Genomic DNA, 17,768 nt, shown 5'->3' on the forward strand with positions numbered 1-17,768 from the left:
AGGTCCATTTCATGATTTCAAACTTGCCGGTATGTTCGGGCGAGGCTCGAGAGCCCCGAGCGTCAATCAGACGAGGCTCGAGTGAAGTTAGAAAAATTGGAGAAGTGTTGAAGCTTGAGTTGTTGTCATAACCGCACCTGTGGTTGGCCAGCTGCAGGTGCGAGACCGTACAAGCGATCCATCTCTCGCAGATACAGCCAAGCCAGGCCAGGCCCAGAACCGAAGAAGCGAAGCTGCAAAAGCGGCTGGCAACTCGCAGATGCGGCCTAGCGGCCCAGGTGAAATTCCACAGAAGCGGGCTCCCTTCCGCAGATACGGCCCAGGACCGCAGATGCGGAAATCGCTGAAGCAGTGAGCTTTATTTAATACGGGGTCTATGTTATTTTTGCCATTTTTTACTCCTCCATTGGGTGATTTTAGAGTTTTTTAGAGAAGACTTCCACCTAGTATCTTGAGGTAAGTTTATCCTACCTATTCCTAGTTTAATATTTGTGTCTTAGGTAGATTAAACACTACGATTAAGGTAAAACCATAGGGTTAGAGCAAAACCTAGGGTTTTGATAAAACTTAGATTTTCCCACGAAATTGGTTATGAAGCGAAGTAGAAATCATATATTATTGATCCTTAGGTTACAAAGAACAACTTGTTTTAAAAAATTTCGGAATCCGGGCACGTGGGCCCGAGGTCGGATTTTAGAAAACTTGTGTTTAAGGTTGGGAAATTGCTTTAATAGTTAGAATGTGATCTTGTGAGCTTGTATTGACTAGTTCTTACCCTATTCAAATAGTTTTGGATCGTTCTGGCTCGTTCTTGGTATTGGAAGTGCACTTTGGAGCGAAGTGAGTCTCCTTTCTAACCTTGTAAGAGGGAATTGTCCCCATAGGAGTGATAATAGTATAATTTGCCACTAAATGCTGGGGCTACGTACGTACTAGGTGAAGAGAGTCCGTGTGTAGCTACTATCATGTTAATTATCCGGGTAGTTTAGGACCCGTATCATGCTATATTTGCAAATGTGATCATTTAGGATATGCTAGAGAATTGGAAATGAACATAAGTGAAGATATGCTGTGTTGAGCACTTGTATGAGTTTATTTGAATATAAATGCGCCTTCTTGTATTTTCTATTGATAATTTATATTTGCGGATCTGGCCGATCGCCTCAGTAGAAATAGATGTATCTATGGTTCGCGCCATTCAACCCTCTGGTAGTGTACAATTTCTTTTATATTGGATCCGGCATAATGTGCACATGATATTTATGTGAATTATTATTGATGACTTGCCTGATACATGGTTTGAATAGTAAAGGATTAACTATAAATTTAAAATGACATGACTTAGAAATCCTTATTTCAACTGTTATATAATTGTGACCATCATGCCTGGCATAACATCATATTATATTATTTGACCCTAGTAGGTATCAAGTCAACCTCTCGTCTCTCTACTTCTTCGAGATTAGACGGGATACTTACTGGGTACATATTATTTATGTACTCATGCTACGCTTCTGTACTTAATTGTACAGGCTCTGAGGTAGGTACATCTGGCTATCAGACCGGTGCGCGTCCCTGATCATAGTCTGAGACTTCCACGGTGAGCTGCTTCCCTTCTTGTGTCGATCAGCAGCTTGATGGAGTCTTTCTTACTTTTGACTGTCTATTCTATTTCAGACAGTATGATAGATTTATTATTTTGTATGTTCTACTAGTTGCCCATAGCTTGTGACACCAGGTCTTGGCACACACATTAGTAGACAGTTCTTTTGGGTTGTATAACTATTATTGGATATTGCTTATTATCACCTATTTTAATTGCAAATTAAGAAAAATCTTGTAACTGCTTTGGTAGGTAAAATAAGGATTCACTAATATTTCCGCGTTGGCTTGCCTGATAATGGTGTTGGGAGCCATCACGAGCTGAGGTGAAATTGGGTTGTGACAACATGGTATCAGAGTGTTAGGTTCACATAGGTCTCACAAGTCATGGGCAAATTTAATAGAGTCTTGCAGATCGGTAAGGAGATGCCTGTATTTATCTTCGAGAGGGTATAGGGTGTTAGGAAACTACTCTTTATTCATTTCCTATCGTGTAGTGGATGGTATACTAAATTTCTCTCTTCTATTTTTTCACAGATGGTGAGGAAACTCATGGAAGATATTCCCGACCCGGGAGGGGCTTCCCCCTTCCTCCCGTTGCTAGAGGCCGAGGCAGAGGCTGGGGGAGGGCACCGACTCGAGGTAGGGGACGAGGGCGTCCTAGAGCTGTTCCAGTAGCACCGCCAGCAGATCCTGTGGGAGATCCTATTATTGAGGAGCAGGGCGAGGTGCCCGCAGCTGAGCCCACCCCGATAGACTTTATGACAGCACCGGGATTCCAGGAGGTCATGGGTCGTATGCTAGGATTCATAGATACCATGACTCAGGCTGGTTTATTTCCAGTAGATCCAGCTACATCATAGGTAGGTGGGGGAGCACAGACCCCTACTGCTCAAGCTCATGGTCATGCAGTTGTAGTGTGTCAGACTCCGGGTGCACTACCCGTGGATGGGGCTCAGCCAGTTGCTATAGTGATACCCGAGCCCCGACCAGCTACAGATGGTGACCCACAGAAGACGTTAGATAGATGGACTAGAATTCACCCTCCTATCTTCGGGGGTGAGCGTCATGAGGATGCTCAGGACTTCATTGATAGGTGCAGGGATAGACTGCACAACATGAGGATATTGGAGTCGCATGGGATTGACTTCACTACTTTTCAGCTAGAGGGCAGGGCCCGCAGATGGTGGCAGTCTTATGTTCTTGGCAGACCTGCAGGTTCTCCTCCTATCATTTGGGGTCAGTTCACGCAGTTATTTCTGGATAGGTATATTCTACCCTCTGAGAGGGAAGAGCTGCGGTATCAGTTGAGCAGCTTGAGCAGGATCAGATGTCCGTGACCGATTATGAGGCGAGGTTTTCTTAGTTATCCTGCCATGCATTGATGATACTTCCTACTAACGCAGAGATGGTGCAGAGGTTTGTTGTAGGGTTGCATTCTGGCATCAGGGCCAACATGGCCTGCGAGGTAGAGATATGGACTTCTTATCAGTTAGTAGTGGAGATTTCTCGGAGGATTGAGGGCTACCGTCTGAGGGGTACAGAGGAGATGCATCAGGATAAGAGGGCTAGATACTCCGGAGAGTTCAGAGGTGCCCTGGCCAGGGGAAGGGGCCAGTTTGGGAGGGGACAGCCCAGCAGGCCCCCATATTCAGCACCACCACCTGCTCGGGGTGCTCCGATGCATCCCTATTTCAGCACCATACCAGAGAGTTCTTACCGCCCACCAGCTATTCAGGGTTCCTTCGGTGGGTATTCAAGTCCTCAGGGTTCTTTTGATTCTTATTTCAGCGCTATGCCAGAGAGTTCATATCGTCCACCGGCTATTCAGGCTTCATCCAATGGGTCTACAGGCCATCAGGGTCAGCCATCAAGGCAGCAGGTCACTGCACTGCCAGGTTATTTTGAATGCGGAGACCTTGGTCATAGGACAAGATACTACCCAAGGCTTCGGGGCAAGGCAGTACAACAGGGTCAGCAGCCTATAATTTCAGCACCGGCTACCTCGCTACCTAGAGGTGGAGGGCAGACTTGTAGGGGCCATCCTAGAGGTGGAATCTGGGCAGGGAAAGGTCAGCCGGCTACTGCTCAGTCAGGTGGAGGCCAGCCAATCGGCGCTCTAGCCAGATTGTATGCCTTTCCGGTTAGGCCAGATGCATTGGCCTCAGATGTCGTCATCACATGTATTATTTTCGTCTTCAGTAGACATGTTTCGGTATTATTTGATCTAGGGTCTACCTATTCGTATGTTTCATCTCTATTTGCTCATTTTCTAGTTATTGCTCCAGAGTCCTTGGGCACTCCTGTTCATGTGTCCACTCCTGTGGGCGATTCTGTGGATATAGATCGGATCTATCGGTCCTGTGTGGTCACATTCTATGGTTTTGAGACTAGAGCGGATCTCTTGTTGCTCGATATGATCGATTTTGAGATCATCCTGGGCATGGCTTCGTTATCTCCATATCACACCGTCCTAGATTGCCATGCCAAGACTATTACTTTAGCGATACCAAGGTTACCAGGGTTGGAGTGGAAGGGTGCCACAGTTGATACATCTAGCCGGGTTATTTCTTTCTTGAAGGCTCAGCAAATGGTCGAGAAAGGGTGTTTGGCGTATTTGGCTTATGTTTGGGACACCACCGCAGAGTCTCCGATGATTAATTCAGTTCTAGTAGTTTGGGAGTTCGTCGATATATTTCCTTTTGATCTTCCTGGCATGACACCGGATCGTGATATTGATTTCTGTATTGATTTGGCTTCAGGCACCCAGCCTATATCTATCCCACTGTACCGCATGGCTCCGAAAGATTTGAAGGAGTTGAAGGAGCAGCTTAAGGAGTTGTTAGCAAAGGGGTTTGTTAGGCCTAGTGTTTTACCTTGGGGAGCACCAGTGTTATTTATGAAGAAGAAAGATGGGACTATGCGTATGTGCATTGACTACCGCCAGTTGAACAAGGCTACCATCAAGAATAAGTACCTGTTGCCGCACATTAATGATTTGTTCGACCAGTTGCAGGGTGCTAGGGTGTTCTCTAAGATTGACTTGAGGTCAGGGTACCATCAGTTGAAGATTCGAGACTCGGATGTTCCGAAGAGATCATTTCAAACGAGATATGGCCATTATGAGTTTCTGGTGATGTCCTTTGGCTTGACTAATTCCCTAGAAACATTTATGAACTTGATGAACAGAGTGTTCAGGCCTTAGATTTATTCCTTTCTCATCGTCTTCATTGACGACATGTTTATATACTCCCGTAGCCTGGGGGAGCACGAGCAACATTTTAGGGTAGTGCTTCAGACCTTGCGAGAGCAGAAGCTATATGCTAAGTTCTCCAAGTGTGAGTTCTAGCTAGAGTCAGTGGCATTCTTGGGGCATGTTGTGTCAAGAGAGGGTATTAAGGTAGACCCCAAGAAGATTGAGGCAGTTCAGAGTTGGCCACGTCCTACTTCAGTGACCAAGATTAGGAGCTTCCTAGGGTTAGCAGGCTATTACAGGTGATTCGTGCAGGGCTTTTCATCTATTGCATCACCTCTGACTAGATTGACCCAGAAGGGTGATCCTTTCCATTGGTCCGATGATTGTGAGGCGAGCTTTCAGAAGCTCAAGACAACCTTGACTACAGCACTCGTTCTTGTGTTACCTTCTGGTTCAGGTATGTATACGGTATATTGTGATGCTTCATGCATTGGATTGGGGTGTGTATTGATGCAGGAGGGGTGAGTTATTGCCTATGCTTCACTCCAGCTGAAGATTCATGAGAAGAATTATCCTATGCACAAATTAGAGTTGGCCGCGATTGTTCATGCTCTCAAGATATGGAGACATTATCTGTATGGGGTGTCATGTGAGGTCTATACTGATCATCATAGCTTGCAGAATTTGTTCAAGCAGAGGGATCTAAATTTGAGGTAGCGTAGGTGCCTTTGAGCTACTAAAAGATTATGACATCACCATTCTTTACCATCCGAGCAAGGAAAATGTGGTCGCAGATTCCTTAAGTAGGAAGGCAGAGAGTATGGGTAGCTTGGCATTCATTCCAGTAGGGGGGAGGCCACTAGTTTTGGACATTCAGTCCTTGGCTAATAGACTTGTGAGGCTGGATATTTCGGAGCCTAGCTGTGTCCTTGCGTGTGTTGTTGCTCAGTCTTCGTTATTGGGGCATATCAAGGCCCGACAGTTCGATGATCCCTACTTGGCGGTTCTTAGAGAGACAGTGCTGCAGGGTAGTGCCAAGGAGGTCTCTATTGGTGAGGATGGTGTTCTACAACTACAGGGTCGCCTATGTGTTCTTAATGTTGATGGTCTTGAGAGAGATAATCCTGGAGGAGGCTCACAGTTCACGGTATTCCATTCATCCGGGTGATATGAAGATGTACCGTGACTTGAGGCAGCATTATTGGTGGTGGAGGATGAAGAAAGACATAGTGGAGTATGTGGCTAGATGTTTGAATTGCCAACAGGTCAAGTACGAGCACTAGAGGCCGAGTGGCCTACTTAAACAGATGTCTATACCAGAGTGGAAGTGGGAGCGCATTACTATGGATTTTGTAGTTGGGTTGCCCCAGGTCTTGCGGAAGTTTAATGCAGTGTGGGTCATCGTGGATAGGTTGACCAAATCGGCACACTTTATACCGGTTGTAACTACTTACACTTCGGAGAGACTGGCTCAGATTTACATTCGGGTGATAGTCCGGTTGCACGGTGTGCCTGTTTCCATCATATCAGATAGAGGCCCTCAGTTCACTTCTCATTTCTGGAGAGCTGTTCAGGGTTATTTAGGGACCCGCGTGGAGTTTAACACATCATTTCATCCACAGACCGACGGGCAGTCGGAGCGGACAATTCAGATCTTGGAGGACATGCTTAGAGAATGTGTGATTGACTTTGGAGGATAGTGGGATATGTTCTTGTTGGCAGAGTTTGCTTACGACAACAGCTACCAGTCCAGCATTGAGATGGCTCTATTTGAGGCTTTATATGGGCGGCGATGTCGTTCCCCTATCGGGTGGTTTGAGCCTGGCGAGGCTAAGTTATACGGCACAGACTTGGTGAAAGACGCCTTAGATAAGGTGAAGTTGATTCAGGAAAGGCTTCGCATAGCTCAATCCAGACAGAAGAGTTATGCGGATCAGAAGAGTTATTTCATTCATGGTTGGCGAGAAGGTCCTTTTGAAAGTTTGACCAATGAAGTGTATTATGAGGTTCGGGAAGAAGGGCAAGTTGAGCCCAAGATTCATTGGCCCATTTGAGGTGTTGAGGCGAGTTAGGGAGGTTGCCTACGAGCTTGCTCTACCCCCAACTTATCGGGAGTTCATCCGATTTTCCACGTGTCCATGCTCTTGAGGTATCATGCCGACTTGTCCCATGTGTTGGATTTCAGTACTATTCAGCTGGATGAGAGTTTGGTTTATGAGGAGAAGCTAGTTGTCATTGTTGATAGACAGGATCGCCAGTTAAGATCCAAGAGGATTTCAGCGACGAAAGTCCAGTGGAGTGGCCAACCAGTCGAGGAGGCGACCTGGGAGTCCGAGGAGGACGTGCGGAGCAGATATCCACACTTATTCGGCACCTCAGGTACTTTTCTATGTCCGTTCGAGGACGGATGTTTGTTTAAGAGGTGGAGAATGTAATGACCCGACCGGTCGTTTTGCTTTTTAGAACCCCGTTCACCCAAATAATACTTCTCGCGTTTGCTTTATCTGATTTACGACTTGTGGGGATGGTTAGTTCGAGTTTTGGAAGAGTTTGGGTTGAAATAGGCTCACTTGATTCCTTAAGATTTTCTTAAAAGGCTAAGTTTGACTTTGGTCAATAGTTTTAGCAAACGGACCTGGATTTGTGTTTTTGACGGTCCTAGAGGGTCCGTAGGAAAATATGGGACCTAAGCTATGCCCGGAATCGAATTCCAAGGTCCCTAGCCCGAGTAATGAATTTTTATTGGAAATTGTTAAACTAAAATTCAAAGGATTTAAAAGAACTAGATAATGATTGATCACATGGGTATCGGGCTCATATATTGGTTCCGGAGCCCGGTATAGGTCCAATATAACATTTAAGACTTGTCCGCAAAATTTAGTGTCAATCTGAGTAGTTTAAGTGTGTTTCGGCTCGTTAGAGGAGAATTAAGAACTTGAAGTTCATAAGTTTGATTCAATTGGTTTTAGGGAATGATTCTTAGATTTAGCATTGTTTCGGGCGTTCTAAAGGTTCAAACAGGTCCGTTTCATGATTTCAGACTTGCAGGTATGTTCGGGCGGGGCTTGGGAGCCCCGAGTGCCAATCGGACGAGCCTCGAGTGAAGTTGGAAAAATTGGAGAAGTGCTGAAGCTTTAGTTGTTGTCATAACTGCACCTGCAGTTGGCCAGCCGTAGGTGCGAGACCGCAGAAGTGGTCCATCTCTCGCAGATGCGGCCAAGCCAGTCTAGGCCTAGAACCGCAGAAGCGGCCATTCCTCCGCAGAAGCGAAGCCGCAAAAGCGGCTGGCAGCTCGCAGATGCTACCTAGCGGCCCAGGTGAAATTCCGCATAAGTGGGCTCCCTTCCGCAGATGCGGTGGCCGCAGGTGTGGCCCAGGACCACAGATGCGAAAATCGCTGAAGCAGTGAGCTTCATTTAATACGGGTTCTAAGTTATTTTTGCCATTTTTCACTTCTCCATTTGCCGATTTTAGAGCTTTTGAGAGAAGACTTTCACCTAGCATCTTGAGGTAAGTTTATCCCACCTATTCCTAGTTTAATACTTGTGTCTTAGGTAGATTAAATACTAAGATTAAGGTAAAACCATGGGGTTAGAGCAAAACCTAGGGTTTTGATAAAACTTAGATTTTCCCACGAAATTGGTTATGAAGCGAAGTAGAAATCATATATTATTGATCTTTAGGTCACAAAGAACAACTTTCTTCGAAAAATTTCGGAATCCGGGCACGTGGTCCAGGGGTTGGATTTTAGGAAACTTGTATTTAAGGTTGGGAAATTGCTTTAATAGTTAGAATGTGATCTTGTGATCTTGTATTGACTAGTTCTTACCCCCATTTAACTAGTTTTGGATCGTTCTGCTCCAAATTGAGAGTTGGGGCTCATTCTTGGTATTGGAAGTGCACTTTGGAGCGAGGTGAGTCTCCTTTCTAACCTTGTAAAATGGAATTGTCCCCATAGGAGTGATAATTGTATAATTTTCCACTAAATGCGGGGGCTACGTACGTACTAGGTGACGAGAGTCCGTGCGTAGCTACTATCATGGTAATTATCTGGGTAGTTTAGGACCCGTATCATGCTATATTTGCAAATGTTATATGTCTTCTTGCTATTGTGATCATTTAGTATATGCTAGAGATTGGAAATGAACAAGTGAACATATGTTGTGTTGAGCACTTGTATGAGTTTATTTGAATATAAATGCGCCTTCTTGTATTTTCTGTTGATAATTGATATTTGCGGATCGAGCCAATCACCTCGGTAGAAATAGATGCAAATAAGGTTCGTGTCATTCGACCTTCTAGCAGTACACAGTTTCTTTTATGTTGGATCGGACCATCGACCTTGGCATAATGTGCGCATGATATTTATGTGAATTATTATTGATGACTTGCCTGATACATGGTTTGAATAGTAAAGGATTAACTATAAATTTAAAATTACATGTATTAGAAATCCTTATTTCAACTGTTATATACTTGTGACCATCAGCCTGGCATAACATCATATTATATTATTTGACCCTAGTAGGTATCAAGTCGACCTCTCGTATCTACTTCTTCTAGATTAGAGGGGATACTTACTAGGTACATAATGTTTATCTACTCATGCTATGCTTCTGTGCTTAATTATACAGGCTCTGAGGCAGGTACATCTGGCTATCAGACCGGTGCGCATCGATCATAGTCTGAGACTTCCACGGTGAGCTGCTTCCCTTCCTGTGCCGATCAGCAGCTTGATGTAGTCTTTCTTACTTTTGACTGTCTATTCTGTTTCAGACAGTAGGATAGATTTATTATTTTATATATTCTACTAGTTGCCCATAGCTTGTGACAGAAGGTCTTGACACACACATTAGTAGACAATTCTTTTGGGTTGTATAACTATTATTGGATATTGCTTATTATCACCTGTTTTAATTGCAAATTAAGAAAAATGTTGTAACTGCTTTGGAAAGTAAAATAAGGATTCACTAAAATTTCCACGTTGGCTTGCCTGACAACGGTGTTGGGCGCCATCACGACCTGAGATGAAATTGGGTTGTGACAATACCGATCTCTTCTAACTACGTATAACCGCAACTAGAGATATAGTACGGTATGTTAAGACTATCCCTTCTTTCTTTTGGCATGATCCATACGATACAGACGAAACGAGCAAGTGCACAACTTCCATAAATGACTCTATTCATAGAAATATTAGAGGTGCCTATATTCTTGAATTTTCATGTGTCCCATTATTTTATCATTTGTTCGTGGGTCTCAAAAAAATACGTAAGTTGATAAAGTTTACTTCATGATATTATTTAAAGGTATAGTGGTCTTATGACATTTCGAGAAATTTAGTTGCCAAAAAATTTTAAAAAAATATTTTTATTTCTTGAGATTATACAAATATTGTATATTTGCATTAGTCATCCCTTGGTGAATGTAACACCTTGTTTAGGACTTCTTTTGAGTCCGTTGACTTACTATAAAATTTGTACGGTGAGTTTTTTAAATGCTTGGGAAGATAACTTTATAAAGGATTATTTATTCATGATTTTAAAGAAATTATATTTTCTTATTTTGTAATGGACAATGTTAATTTTATTCTAAATGATACCTAAATTCTATGTCCAATTGACGTACTTCTCATGCATTGCATTCATTTACATACGTGTTTACCCATGACTCAGACGGTATTATATACGCATATATATATATATATATATATATATATATATATATATATATATATATATATATATATATATGGGATATGGGAAAAGGTTATGGCGTTATATTCGCACCACCACCTGATCAGCTGGTATACATTGATGATTTTGCCCACAGTGGCACCAGATAGCGTTCTATACGCGTATATATATAAATATATGTATATGGGATATGGAAAAAGGTTATGACGTTATATATGCACCACCACCTGATCAGCTGGTATACGTTGATAATTTGCCCACAGTGGCCGAGATAATATGATGGGATGCCCTCATAGGCTTGATGATGTTATGTACGTACAGACCTATGCATTACATGACATTTATATGCATGACATTATAAATATTTCATGATTTACAGAGCTATCTAGAATTACAGATATAGATAATCAGTTTGACGAGCCCTCATAGTAGACGAGATTGGCATTCAATGAAGGATCGGTAAGACTCCACCTCATTCGGAGTGCAGCCGACTCTATAAGTCATCGTGTCAAAGTTTTTCTATAGACTTATGGGTAGGCCGGTACCCTCTCCCATTTTATGTCAAATAATCTTAGAAGCTTTGTAGACAGAGGTTCATTTGGTACAGTATGTCAGAGGCTTGACGAGCTCATATGTATTCATGTTTTAAGAAATATGATTTAGTGATACAGTGTTGCCCACTTACAGTTATGCATTACGAGTTGTAGCCATGTTGGCCCATAATAGTTACAAAAGAAATGAGTCCAGCTAATTCAACTTATGTATTTTCTAGTTTTGGTCAAACGATCATGAGTTACAGAGTGGTTCGCTCGGGCCAGTACGACATCGGGTGCCAACCACACCTCCCCAGGTTCGGGGCATGACACTAAAGTCCCAAAATGTGTAGAATCCTTGGAACAGTAGGAGTCCTATCAAAGAGGAAGCTGACTTTGAATAAGACTCCTAGAAGATCTCAAGTCGTGTCTAAATAGGATTGACTTTGGACTTCTAAACAATCCTTTTGCACATTAACTAACAACCATAAGTTGTTTACTTGTGTTGAGTACATGCATTGTATTCTTCTCGAGTCAGTCTAGTGAATGTGTTTTAGGTAATTGATTTGTAATCAAGTGTCATAAACAACCAGTGGGTTGGAGTGAGTAATTTGCTTTACAAGTTAGAGTAACTTGTGAATCAAATATGAGTAGTAGTACTGTAGAGTGTTGAATTACAATCTTGTAATTGATATTTTGACTCATTGTTTTAGTGGTGTTGGAATTGAAAATTCTACGTGGTAGGTCATGATTTTTGCACTTTTGAACCGGGTAATTTTTCACGTAAAATCGTTGTGTTTATTTTATTGCTTATTTACTTTACGCTTAAGGAACAGAGTAAAGAATCAAGTTTTTTGGTAATCCATACGGGCACTCAATCTAAGACATATAATTAAGCTTCCTGATTTTCGGCAGACGACAGATATATACTATTATACTCCTCAGAAATGACAAGAAAGTTAATATGCCCTTTTAAGATTTAGTTTGTGTCTGGTGACCATCTTATGCACATGCTTAAAAGTAGGCACATACATTAAAACAAGCCTCTCTCTTTTTGTCCTTTGTTTCATATTGTTTGGTTTTTCTGTGAGCATTACTGTGTTAAAATAAAAATCAGAAAACAAAACTGTTAGAAGAATAAAGAAATCTAGAAAACAATAAGAATCAGAAATATTCCGAGTCCACAATTTTTTTGTGCGTCCTTAAGGAATTTTAACCCCCTCACAAGTTGCCAAGGTAATGGATTAAATCTTCCCAGGATAAAACGGAATAAACCATCCTGCAACAGTGGCAATACAAACTGCAGGATACCAATAAACTCAAAGAACGGAGCAAAATCACACTTACGAATTTGAGAGAGAGAGACTGCGAATTAGGATGCAATGTATTCAGAAAGAAAGAAGTTCTGGAGTGTTTTTCATGTGTAGAAAATGGAGACTTTCCCCAGAATTTATAGGTAATTATCAGAAGAGGTGTCTGGAAAAAGTGCCTTTTCAGAAGAATACGCAGCCTGTCGCGGTTCTACCGCAACCGCGGCATAACCGCGGTCAGATAGGCTCTCTGAATCTACCTGCCGCGGTTCCACCGTGACCGCAGCAGAACTGCGGTCAAATAGGCTCTCTGAATCTTCAGCAAGATTCTGGCATATTTTCAGCAGTGACTTGGCATTTAATTAATTATTAAATAATTAAATAAATTTTGTCCAAAAAATAATCTTATCGATCGATCATTTGACAAATCCAAATCCAAATCCAAATCCAAATCCAAATCCAAATCCAAATCCAAAGCCGAGCCGAGCGAGCGAGCGACGACGACGGCGCGAGGGTTCATTCTCTTCAACTCCTTTTAAGAGCTTTAAGAAGTGATTCTATATATAAGCACACAAATGTGGTTGTCCCTCACCAATGAGGGACAAAGTGCAAGACAAAAGTTCACTTCTTCAAATTTTTCATTTTCCCTCCATTTCCAATTCACACTTCTTCTACTTTAAAGCCCAATGGCTTAAAGTCAAACAATCCCCCACATGAATGGGAATGGTTGTATCAAGAAAGATCATAGATGAAAGCTATGTGATTTTGCAAGTAAGGATTAATTGCATCTGGATAAGTAGGTTTCCCTTTGAACTTTCCGTAGTGAACATATGTCGGATATACTCGGTCAATCGGTAGATTTGATATCTTTGAACCGTCGAACTTTAGTGTATACCTAGACAACCATATGTCACACAACCAACCCTTAACCGTCTTTTGGTTCTCATTGTTGTGTTCGTTTTAGCCATGAACACCGCCTGGTCTCATAAGTGCGTAGAGAATTGGCCTTACAGAATTATCCTTGAAGCGGCTTACACTTCACACTTACGTAGGTGATTCCTAAATGTGTAATCATTTAGATTGACACTATTTTATAGATACCTCATCAAACTTTGGTAATCATTAAAGAACGTGTAAATTTCTTTCCTTGTTACTGAACATTGTCTTCATCACGAGAATGGACCAAAGATTTTATTTTGACAATGTTGAACTGGTCAATCACAACTTTGTTTGAGCTCCTTGAACCTAGATCTCGGAACATCCAAGATTCTGGGTAGAGTTACCGCCATGTTGACTTGTCCTCGGCCATAGTCCCATTCCCTTAGATGATTTCTCAACTCCCTCTCTAGTTAAGCCTTTTGTAAGCGGATCTGCCACATTATCCTTTGATTTTACATAATCAATAGTGATAATTCTACTAGAAAGTAGTTGTCAAACGGTGTTATGTTTTCGTCGTATATGACGAGACTTTCTGTTGTACATAACGCTCCCTGCTCGTCCTATGGCAGCCTCACTATCACAATGTATGCAAATAGGAGCCAAAGGCTTTGGCCAGAATGGAATGTCTTCTAAGAAATTTCGAAGCCATTCAGCTTCTTCACCGGCTTTATCCAAAGCTATAAACTCTAATTCCATTGTAGAACGAGCGATACACGTCTGTTTGGAAGATTTCCAAGATACGGCTCCTCCACCAACAGTAAAAACATATCCACTTGTGGACTTTGTTTCTGTTGAGCCGGTTATCCAATTTGCATCACTATATCCTTCGATAACCGCAGGATATTTATTGTAGTGCAAGGCGTAGTCTTGGGTATACTCCAAGTATCCCAGAACTCGTTTCATTGCCACACAGTGATGTTTGTTGGGATTACTTGTGAATCGACTAAGTTTACTTATTGCATAAGCTATATCAGGTCGTGTACAGTTCATAATGTACATTAAGCTTCCCAACACACGAGCATACTCCAATTGAGGCGTACTTTCACCTTTATTCTTTATAAGATGATGGTTTAAGTCAATTGGAGTTCTTACACTTCTAAATTCCAAGTGTTTGAATTTTTCCAGTACCATTTTCACGTAATGTGACTGAGACAAAGCTAGACCTTGAGGAGTCCTCTGGATTTTAATTCCTAGAATTACATCGGCAACTCCTAAGTCTTTCATATCAAACTTACTAGCAAGCATACGTTTAGTAGCTTGAATGTCGGCAATGTCTTTGCTCATTATTAGCATATCATCAACATATAAGCAAACAATGACTATATGATTTGGAACGTTCTTAATGTAAACACATTTATCACATTCATTAATCTTAAAACCATTTGACAATATTGTTTGGTCAAATTTCGCATGTCATTGCTTGGGTGCTTGTTTTAGTCCATAAAGGGACTTGACAAGTCTACACACCTTCTTTTCTTTTCCCGGAACCACAAACCCTTAAGGTTGGTTCATGTAAATTTTTTCCTTAAGATCACCATTTAAGAATGCTATTTTTACATCCATTTGATGGATTTGAAGACCATACAAGGCGGCTAACGCTATTAGCATCCGAATGGATGTAATTCTTGTTACCGGCGAGTATGTGTCAAAATAGTCAAGACCTTCTCGTTGTCTAAATCCTTTGACAACAAGTCTTGCCTTTTATTTGTCAATAGTACCATCGTCCTTCATTTTCTTCTTGAAAATCCATTTAGAACCCAACGTTTTGTTACCTGGAGGAAGATCAACCAATTCTCAGGTATGGTTGCTCAATATGGATTCTATTTCACTATTGACAGCTTCTTTCCAATATTGTGCTTCTGAGGAAGGCATTGCTTCCTTGAAGGTACGAGGCTCATTTTCTAACAGAAAAGTCAGAAAATCTGGACCGAATGAAGTAGATATCCTTTGACGTTTACTTCTTCTTAGATTTTCTTCATTAGGCATACCATCTGTTATTTCCTCCCGAGGTCATTTTGACTTTTGGCAGGTCACTTCACTTTGCTTTTTATACAGATAAATAGTTTCAAAGAATTCAACATTATCTGATTCTATTATCGTATTAATGTGAATCTCAGGATTTTCTGATTTATGAACCAGAAAACGATATGCCTTGCTACTGGTTACATATCCAATAAACACACAATCAACCGTTTTTGGACATATCTTAACCCTTTTAGGTTTAGGAACTTGTACCTTAGCTAAACACCCCCACACTTTGAAGTATTTCAAGCTAGGCTTCCTTCCTTTCCACTTTTCATAAGGAATGGACTGTGTTTTACTATGAGGTACACGATTGATTATCCGGTTAGCTGTAAGTATAGCTTCCCCCCACAAGTTCGGTGGTAAGCCAGAACTTATTAGCAATGCATTCATCATCTCCTTCAATGTTCGATTCTTCCTCTCCGCAATTCCATTAGATTGTGGAGAGTAAGGGGCAGTTGTTTGGTGAATAATGCCATTTTCCAAACAAATTTCTTCAAAAGGAGATTCATATTCGCCACCCCTATCACTTCTTATCATTTTGATCTTTTTGTTTAGTTGCGTTTCAACTTCACTCTTGTATTGCTTGAAAGCATCAATTGCCTCATCTTTACTATTAAGTAAATAAACATAGCAGTATCTCGTGCTATCGTCAATAAAAGTAATAAAATACTTTTTCCCACCGCGAGATGGTGTTGACTTCATGTCGCAAATATCTGTGTGAATTAAGTCTAAAGGACTTGAATTCCTTTCAACGGACTTATAAGGATGCTTAGCATACTTTGATTCCACACATATTTGACATTTGGAATTAATGCAATCAAATTTTGGCAATACTTCTAGATTTATCATCTTCCGCAATGTTTTGAAGTTTACGTGACCTAAACGCGAATGCCATAAAGTGTTTGACTCAAGTAAGTAAGAAGAAACATTCACTTTATTGATAGGAACTGCTATTACATTTAGCTTAAAAAGGCCCTCATTTAGGTAACCTTTTCCTACATATACATCGTTCTTACTTTAGTACAACACTATTAGAAACAAAAATACATTTGAATCCATTATTGACAAGAAGTGAGGTAGACACAAGATTCTTGCGAATTTCTGGAACATGGAGGACTTGGTTTAGAGTCACTATTTTTCCCGACGTCATCTTCAACGCAATCTTGCCAACTTCTTCAATTTTGGACATAGATGAATTTCCCATGAAGATTGTCTCGTCGGGTCCTGCGGGGGCATAAGAAGAAAATAACTCCTTGTTAGCACAAACATGGCGGGTGGCTCCAGAATCTATCCACCATTCTTTTGGATTTCCTACCAAATTGCATTCAGACAACATGGCACATAAGTCCTCCATTTCATCTTCAACCATGTTAGCTTGATTCTTTTTCTTCTTACCATTCTTTGGCGCATGACAATCCACGGCCTTATGCCCATATTTTCCACATTTGTGGCAATTACCCTTGAACTTTTTCTTGCTTGGGTAATTCTTTGGTCCAGAAGCCTTCTTCCTCTTTTTATTTTGTGGCGCCTCCTCAACAACGTTTGCCCCCATAATTGTCGAGTTTCCACGTGACTTCTTTTCAGCATTTTTGTTGTCTTCTTCTATCCTCAAACGAACAATCAAGTCTTCTAGTGTCATGTCCTTCTGCTTGTGTTTAAGATAGTTCTTAAAATCCTTCCACAACGGAGGTAACTTCTCAATGAAAGCAGCGACTTGAAAGGCCTCATTTATGACCATACCTTCAATAACAAATTCATAATAAATAATAAGATAAATCTTATTAATAAAATTATTGATTCGGGTCATACCTTCAGTAAGGAGGTCATGCACAATGACTTGTAATTCTTGGACTTGAGTTATGACTGACCTAGTGTCAATCATCTTGAAATCCAAAAACCTTGCAGCCACGAACTTCTTAAGTCCGACATCCTCAGTCTTGTACTTCTTCTCAAGCGCATTCCATAACGCTTTTGAAGTTTCCATGACACTATAGACATTGTACAAGCCGTCTTCCAAACAACTCAATATGTAGTTTTTGCACAAGAAATCAGAATGTTTCCATGCTTCAGTTACAACAAGTCGTTCATCATCCTGAGTATTTTCAGCCATGACCAGAGGATCCTCCTTGATGAAACGTTGCAAACTCAACGTAGTATAATAGAAGAGCATCTTCATTTGCCAGCGTTTGAAGTCAATACCGGAAAACTTTCCGAGTTTTTCTGCCGGTGCCATAGCATGAGCAGGAGTAGAACGGCTTGACGAGGCAGCAACACTCGTAACAGTAGCACCCGTTCCCGCAATACTTCCATTAGTTTGGTTTTCATTCATCATATTTCTGTAAAGTTGAAAACAATACAGAACTTGTTAAATCAGTGAAGTTTTGATATCTTCAAACTGAATACCAAACCAAACATACAACACGTAACAATGGTGAAGTTTTTATATACTTCAAACCCGTACGTTTAT

At 41.3% G+C, this 17,768-nt stretch overlaps 2 protein-coding genes across 2 annotated transcripts; both read left to right on the forward strand.

The window, feature by feature from the left end:
• The first annotated feature begins 3,010 nt into the window (after positions 1-3,010).
• Positions 3,011-4,807, forward strand: LOC138869466 (uncharacterized). Its single transcript, XM_070147086.1, has one exon. The coding sequence runs from the start codon at positions 3,011-3,013 to the stop codon at positions 4,805-4,807; it is 1,797 nt and encodes a 598-aa protein (XP_070003187.1).
• A 1,298-nt stretch (positions 4,808-6,105) lies between these two features.
• Positions 6,106-6,852, forward strand: LOC138869467 (uncharacterized). The gene is made up of 2 exons (XM_070147087.1): positions 6,106-6,373; positions 6,521-6,852. Exons 1-2 carry the CDS (start codon positions 6,106-6,108, stop codon positions 6,850-6,852), a joined length of 600 nt encoding a protein of 199 aa, XP_070003188.1.
• The last annotated feature ends 10,916 nt before the right edge of the window (positions 6,853-17,768 follow it).

The sequence above is a fragment of the Nicotiana sylvestris genome, chromosome 5 (genome assembly GCF_000393655.2).
Source record: "Nicotiana sylvestris chromosome 5, ASM39365v2, whole genome shotgun sequence".
NCBI lineage: Eukaryota > Viridiplantae > Streptophyta > Magnoliopsida > Solanales > Solanaceae > Nicotiana > Nicotiana sylvestris.